Here is a 7,807-nt window from a genome sequence, read left to right on the forward strand (position 1 = left end):
AAATAAAAAGTCAACTAGGGAGCATGTTGCAACACGTAGAAAGCGTGTTGGATATGTGGTGGCATCTTGGTCAACATGTGAAGAACGTGTTGGACACATGATAACATATTGGTCAATACAGAGACGTATTGAAACACATAGGAGACGTATTGAATGATTTTCACAATATTATAATACACTTCAAATATCAATATTTAACTAAAACATCATCTTCATTTTCATATTAAAAATAATTTCTGTAATTTTGTCACGATATATATTCTCGGTATCCTTGCCCTATTTTATGAGCTGTACTATTCCAACACGTCTTGTTTTCTATTTTTGTTGAATCTTCCATTAAATTTAATGGTGGAAAGTTTACTCATTGTATACTTTATTTTTTTTTCTTGTTTTGGTAAGAGTACATATACATACCTATAGGCTAGGTAGGTTCATGCTCATTTTCCTTGCATTTTAAAAGAAAATTATATATTATCTGTATTCATTTGGCATTTTAAAATTATATATATACTTATGGTGATGATGAATTCTAAGAATAAGTTACATAATATAACATCAATTTGATTTGGCCTGATTTAAAGTGGGGTTGGTTTGATAACTTTGACTCAATTCGACGTGCTTCAATTTGGAAAATTCTTATTTAGTATTTTTTTTAACCTAAATTTAAACACATGATTTTTAACCCTATAAGCAGTTCTTCTCTAATTAACCTTAACATAATTGATTTTAAAGATCCAATGGCTGCGTTCTACTTGTTAATTGGTATGATATACTTTGCTAGTCTAATTTAATCTGATTTGGTCTTAACTTTGGTTTACTTTGATATTAGCTTGTCAGAAGGTTTATGACTTTAGTTTAGTGTGTTATATCCTTCTTAATTTTAGAGCAATGCTACCATAATTAATAAATATTATTATTTTAGATCAACAAATAATCAATAATTTATTAAAATTTATATATATAAATTAATATATGATTAATTTATATTCTTAAGGTATAAATTAGCAAAATTTTTAATTAAGTAATAACTAAAATTACAAAAAAAATTGATGGACTCAAAAATTTCTCTCTGTGTGTCTATTACGTTTCCTCTTCGGTGCATCACTTTATTAGTCCCATGCAAATCAATAGTGACATTCTTGTACCTAACAGAAAACTAGAATTGGTTGACATGTATGTGAATATTTAGAAGTCAAAATTAGTTTAATTATGATTTGAAAATTAATTTTTTTGACTTATATAACCATACACTATTAGATATATTTGCAAAACTCTCTTGTTGTCAATATATGAAAATTATTTTAATTAAGTGTGTCTAAATTTTTTTATTTTTTATTAAAATATAATTAGACACAATAAACACATATCGAACAAATATTACGTATTCCAAAAATATATGTACTTCATAATTTTGTATGCAAATCTTTATAAATACAAATATAAATTATTACTAATTAAATATTAGTCTGAAATGATAATATCTGCTTACAACATAGTATTTGAAAGAAAAACAATTTGCTGGAATATTTGGAAACTGGAACCCACAGTTAATATAATCAAATAATTTCTTATTAATAAATGGGATATATGAACACGGTATACATAGCAATTTTTTGACCCTGGTTTTCCATCCATGTTGGTCATAGTTTTCTGCGTGTGAATTGGGCACTTGCAGCTAAATTAGTTGGGTTCTGGATTATAAGCAAAATTGAATAAACTAGAATAATTTCTTTTTATATGAATATTAAAAAATATATTATTTAAAAAATTAAATCATATTTATTAAATATTTCATTATCAAGAGTCAAATTTCCGGACAGTGGTTAATTGGTTATTAATGACTTTTTCCGTCCCAAGAAAGGCATTGACTTTTCTGACCCAAAACACATACTAACACAATGGATTTCAATTTCAACGTTTTGAAATTTTCAGAACCAAAACACAATTCTCCAAATTCGTAATCACATTCTCACTATACAAATAATAAACCACTTTGCAAATCAAACTCCATTTTTGTTCATCTAACGAACAAAGAAAAAGAAATCAAACACAGATGAAAGAAGTTAGATTTTCGTGTTTCACTCTTGTGGCATTGATCATCATGTTCTTGAACCATGCAGACTCTGAGTCTCAGCTTCTTCATGATCAAGAACATCAAGTTCTAATGAGGATCAAGCATTACCTTCAAGACCCTTCTTTTCTCCGTCACTGGACCCCATCAAACTCCTCTCATTGTTCTTGGCCTGAGATTTCTTGCACCAACGGTTCTGTCACAGGAATAACTTTGGTTAATCTTAACATCAATCAAACAGTGCCCCCTTTCATTTGCGATCTCAAGAACCTCACACTTGTTGATTTCAGCAACAACTCAATTCCTGGGGTGTTCCCAAATTATCTCTACAATTGCTCCAAGCTTGAGTATCTTAATCTTTCTATGAACTACTATGTTGGTGAAATACCTCATGATATTGATACTTTGTCCAATTTGAAGTACCTTAACCTTAGTTATTCCAATTTCACCGGTGACATTCCTTCCAGTGTTGGAAATTTGAAGGAACTAAGGTTCCTTGCACTGCAAGATTGTCTATTCAATGGTACTCTCCCTGACGAGATTGGAAACTTGTCTAATCTCGAAACGTTGGATTTGTCCAGTAACGAATTGCTTCCGCCTTCGAGGTTGCCGTTGAGCTGGACCAAGTTGAATAAGCTGAAAGTGTTTTACATGTTTGAGTGCAACCTGTTTGATGAAATTCCTGAGAGAATTGGAGAAATGGTTGCATTGGAGAAGCTGGATTTGTCGCAGAACGAATTAACCGGAGAAATTCCAAGCAGTTTGTTCTTGCTGAAGAATCTGAATGTTGTGTACCTTTGGAAAAACAAGCTTTCTGGGGAGATACCATCCAAGATTGAAGCATTGAATCTGACCAACATTTCGTTATCAAATAATATGCTTACAGGGAAAATACCAGAAGATTTTGGAAAACTCCAAATGCTAATGGAATTCAAATTGAGCATGAATAACTTGTCAGGGGAGATACCACAAAGCATAGGGAGTCTTCCATCTCTAGTCGATTTTCGTGTCTTCATGAACAATCTATCAGGTACTATTCCTCCCCAATTTGGCCGCAACTCCAAGCTTCAATCCTTTCAAATTTCATCCAACAATTTTATTGGAATGCTTCCAGAGAATTTATGCTATTATGGTGAATTGCTTACATTAACTGTTTATGAAAATAGCTTGAATGGTGAGCTGCCAGAGTCACTAGGAAATTGTAGTACCCTTCAGAACCTGAAAATTTGGAGCAATGAATTTTCTGGTAACATTCCTAGTGGCCTTTGGAAATCTCCCAATTTGGTGAATTTCATAGTAAACCATAATAGGTTCACTGGTGGAATCCCTGAGGAATTGTCACCGAGCATTTCGCTCTTCGACATAAGTTACAATCAGTTTTCTGGTAGAATTCCGACTGGCGTGTCATCTTGGACTAATGTGGTAGAGTTTATTGCAAGTAAGAACTATTTGAATGGAACTATTCCTCATGAGTTAACAGAACTTCCCAAGTTATCAAAACTCTTGCTTGATCAGAACAACCTCACTGGGCCAATTCCTTCAGATATAGCCTCGTGGAACTCTCTAGTTACTCTAAATTTGCGCCATAATCACTTGTATGGACAAATCCCAGATTCAATTGATCCATTACCTGCACTTCTAGAACTTGACCTCTCAGAGAATCAATTCTCTGGCCATGTTCCTTCTCTGTCTTCAAGACTCACCAATCTCAATCTATCATCCAATCATCTGACTGGGAAAGTTCCAAGTGAATTTCAGAATTCTGCATTCGACACAAGCTTTTTGGACAATCCTGGCCTTTGCGCTGATACACCGGTGCTGAACATTACATTGTGCAATTCTGGCTCACAAAATTCAAGCAAGGACTCATCATCTTGGTCCCTTGCCTTGATCATAGGCCTTGTTTTAGCAGTCTCATTACTCGCTATTGTGGCGTTATTCTTGGTTATCAGATTCATCAGGAAAAGGAAGAAAGTGGATAACTCATGGAAGCTCACTTCATTCCAAAGGCTGAGCTTCACTGAATCAGATATAGTTTCTTCAATGACAGAACATAATATCATTGGCAGTGGAGGATATGGTACAGTGTACCGTGTCAATGTCAATGGTTTAGGCTTTGTCGCTGTCAAAAAGATTTCTGGTAACAGAAAGCCAGACCAGAAGCTTGAGAATTCGTTTCTCTCTGAAGTTAAGATATTAAGCAGCATTCGACATAGGAACATTGTGAAATTGTTATGCTGCATCCACAATGATGTTTCTAGGCTTCTTGTTTATGAGTATATGGAGCATAGAAGCCTTGACAAATGGCTGCACAAGAAGATCAAGCCATCATCATTATCTATTTCAGGTTCAGTCCAACATCATCAGGTTGCACTGAATTGGCCCAAGAGAATACAAATAGCCATTGGTGTTGCACAAGGATTGAGCTACATGCACCATGATTGCTCCCCGCCCATTGTTCATCGCGACGTGAAAACAAGCAACATACTTTTGGATTATCAATTCAATGCAAAAGTTGCTGATTTTGGCCTAGCAAGGATGTTGATCAAGCCAGGGGAACTTGCCACCATGTCAACTGTTGTTGGCTCATTTGGATATCTTGCTCCAGGTAAATCTTCTGTTACATTAGTCCTTAAATGATATATACCTTAGTATAATGTTGGCAACAATTGTGTCAAATAATTCTAGCTATGCAGCATTGATCAATCAACTTCTCTTAGTTGCTGTTGATATTGTTTTCCTTCATACTTGAAATGCAGAATACATTCAGACCACAAAAGTCAGTGAAAAGATTGATGTTTTTAGCTTTGGGGTGATCCTATTGGAGCTGACAACAGGTAAAGAAGCTAACTATGGAGATGAGCACTCATCTCTTGCAGAATGGGCATGGAAACACATTCAGTTAGGAAGCAACATTGAAGAGCTACTTGATAAAGAAGTCATGGAACCTATTTACATGGATGAGATGTGTCATGTTTTCAAACTTGGTGGGATGTGCACTTCAAAGCTTCCTGATTCTAGACCTACCATGAAGGAGGCATTGCAATTATTGCTACAAAGTGGTGAATCATATTCTTTTGGCGAGAGGAATAGTGTTGGACAGTGTGATGCTGTTCCTCTTCTTAGAAATTCAAAACGTGAGCATAAATTGGATATTGATGGTGACAAACTAGCTTGATTTTGTGATCAAGGTCAGTATCATCTAAGATATATAGGTATTCAATCATATTATGTGTACACCAAAAAAATCTGCTACATGTATGCAAAAATCAATCATTAATGTGTTTGTATATAAACACATATATTGTTTAAATCATTTTTAATGTGTATTTTATGTTGCAATATGTATTTTACACATGACAACTGATTTGGTGATTGATTTTTTATATACAAGTAACATGATTATTTGATATTTTGTTATTTTTTAATCTATCACTTATTTTTTTAGTATATTTTTAGATTAACAGATATGTATTTAATTTGTATTTAAATACATTGATCTACTGATATACTAAATTGGACAGTGATGATTAAAATAGAAGAAAGTATGACCCATAATGGCTTTTTGATACAGTCCTTAGTTGGTGCCAATTATGGAGTTGGAGTCAGTGCCTTGTTAAAAACATAGAACATAGAACATAGCTATAGGATAGCATGGTACATATAGATATATCAATAAGAGGAAATAAATCCTGCCGAAACTAAATAAAATCCTCTGTGTTGTATAATAACAAGATATTTAATGCAGAAAACTTGCTTATCTTTATTTCACAGCAGCAGTTTTTATTAAGGATATACTCCTTATAATTGTGCCATTTGAATGTCAATTTTTTTGGTTTCTTACTATTTTATTAATAAAAAAATAAAATAAGAGAAAAATTCAAAGAATAGTAAAATTTATTGTTTTTTATTAGTGTTTTAGTCATCGGTCCAATTTTTTTAGATTAGCAATTCAACAACATATTTTTAACCTACACTTTTAAACATTATTCATTAACTGTTAGTAAAAAATAATAAATTTCGTCGGCCATCCGTCTAATATTTTTCAAATTCACTAATATCACTATGACATTATCTAGTCGTCGCAATCTTTATATTGGAGATTTTAATTTTATGATATTTAAATATTCGTTATATAATTCTTCTTATCATTTTAACTTTTAGTTTATCCTAAATTATTTTGTTATGTATCACTTTTACCAAATAAGATTAATGACACAGCAGCAGCAGTAGTAGTAGCAGTATAAGTGCACCTTAGAGACGGTGAAATTCTAGAAAAAGAAAAAAAAAATCCACTTTCTGATATTTGATTTTTCCTTAAATCTAACACAATCTCAAAATAAAACTTAGAAAATCAAATGATCAAAATAATAAATTTTTTTTGTGAGATGTGTTATTTACTATTTCATACTATTTTTTAAATCATCTTTTTTATAAAACTTTTATTCTAAATTTCTAATATAACGAGGAAAGAAAATATACAAATCAAAGTATAGCATATAATTTCTTAAACTTAAGATAGACAATGAAAAGCTGCATGGAAAGTGGAAAATAGTCAAACATGGCGGATGCTTGTGCTTCGTGCAAGGTTCCGCCTTAAAAGCTGATGTGAACTGTGGGCTTGTAGTCTAATGTTGACCGCATAAAAGTATGCAAAATTAATAACATTGAACAACGGTGCAATCAAATGATTTTGTAGCAATAATTAAGAAATATTATATATATATATAATTTTTATATTATTTTTTGTGTATTTTTGTTTTTGTATATTAAATATGATGGGAAAAAAATGAAAATAAAAAAAATTGTGATATATGTCAATAAAAAACATATAAAAGAGATAAAAACAAAAATTGATATAAATATTATTTTTCATAATAATAATTGTGGTGATTGTTGCTTGATGTGTTATCTTTCTAGAATATGAATAAAATATATCTGTACTCACGTGGATTGAAGTGAGACTAGTATTTTCAATTTTCATACAAACCAATCTAGATAACCATTAATAGACTAGATTGGGATCTAACCCGATTGAATTTTATTTAGAGTTAAAAGTTTAGGAAAAGTTTTGATAGGAGTTATTCAGGAAAAAGAATTAAAAAAAATAGAAATAAACAAAATATATTTAACCTTTCCTAACTAATCTTTGTTTATAAGAAAGAAATAAATAAAAGATTAGTTGGGTGGTTGCCACTTGATTACTCTAGGTTCCTTTAACAACAGACAAGAAGCATAAAGCTAAAGAGTTTAACCACTGTCCAACAAAGAAGCCCCCAAAGCTTGAATCATGGAGTAAAGAAAGTATCACCAGGTTGGAAAAGCCATAACAAAATCACCTTCAAGGCTTGAAAGTTTTAAAATATGCTTAAATTATTAAGTGTTTTGGTTGCCCCTATAATATGACTAAACAATACTAATAATAAAGTTTACTTATCAGTTTTATTACTTGTTAACTACTTACAATCAATTTGATTAAAAACTAACTTTTAGCTATTTGTCCGCTCAAATAAGTATTCAAAGTTCAAATTGGCTAAAGACAAATACTTAAATGAAGCTTAGATCTGTAATAGTTAATCTTTGATTTATTAAAAGATAATTATTGAGAATCACCGAATGATTTGACTTGTTTAACTAAACTGTGATTTAACTATTCTTAATTACCATCATTGTTCTTCAAATAAAGACAAATACTTAAGAAATTTCCCGTGAGCACATTGGTCTATTAGCATAAAC

At 31.6% G+C, this 7,807-nt stretch overlaps 1 protein-coding gene across 1 annotated transcript; it reads left to right on the forward strand.

Annotated features, from left to right (window-relative positions):
- On the forward strand, window positions 1,861–5,866 carry LOC107644439 (receptor-like protein kinase HSL1). Its single transcript, XM_016348296.2, has 2 exons — window positions 1,861–4,679; window positions 4,831–5,866. Exons 1-2 carry the CDS (start codon window positions 2,054–2,056, stop codon window positions 5,247–5,249), a joined length of 3,045 nt encoding a protein of 1,014 aa, XP_016203782.1. The 5' UTR covers window positions 1,861–2,053; the 3' UTR covers window positions 5,250–5,866.

Source organism: Arachis ipaensis, chromosome B05, assembly GCF_000816755.2.
Source record: "Arachis ipaensis cultivar K30076 chromosome B05, Araip1.1, whole genome shotgun sequence".
Taxonomy (NCBI): Eukaryota; Viridiplantae; Streptophyta; class Magnoliopsida; order Fabales; family Fabaceae; genus Arachis; species Arachis ipaensis.

Coding starts and splice junctions, on each gene's coding strand:
- LOC107644439 (XM_016348296.2), top strand. CDS start 2,054: ATGAAAGAAGTTAGATTTTCGTGTTTCACTCTTGTGGCATTGATCATC. Junction 4,680..4,830: donor ATTTGGATATCTTGCTCCAG/GTAAATCTTCTG, acceptor CTTGAAATGCAG/AATACATTCAGACCACAAAA.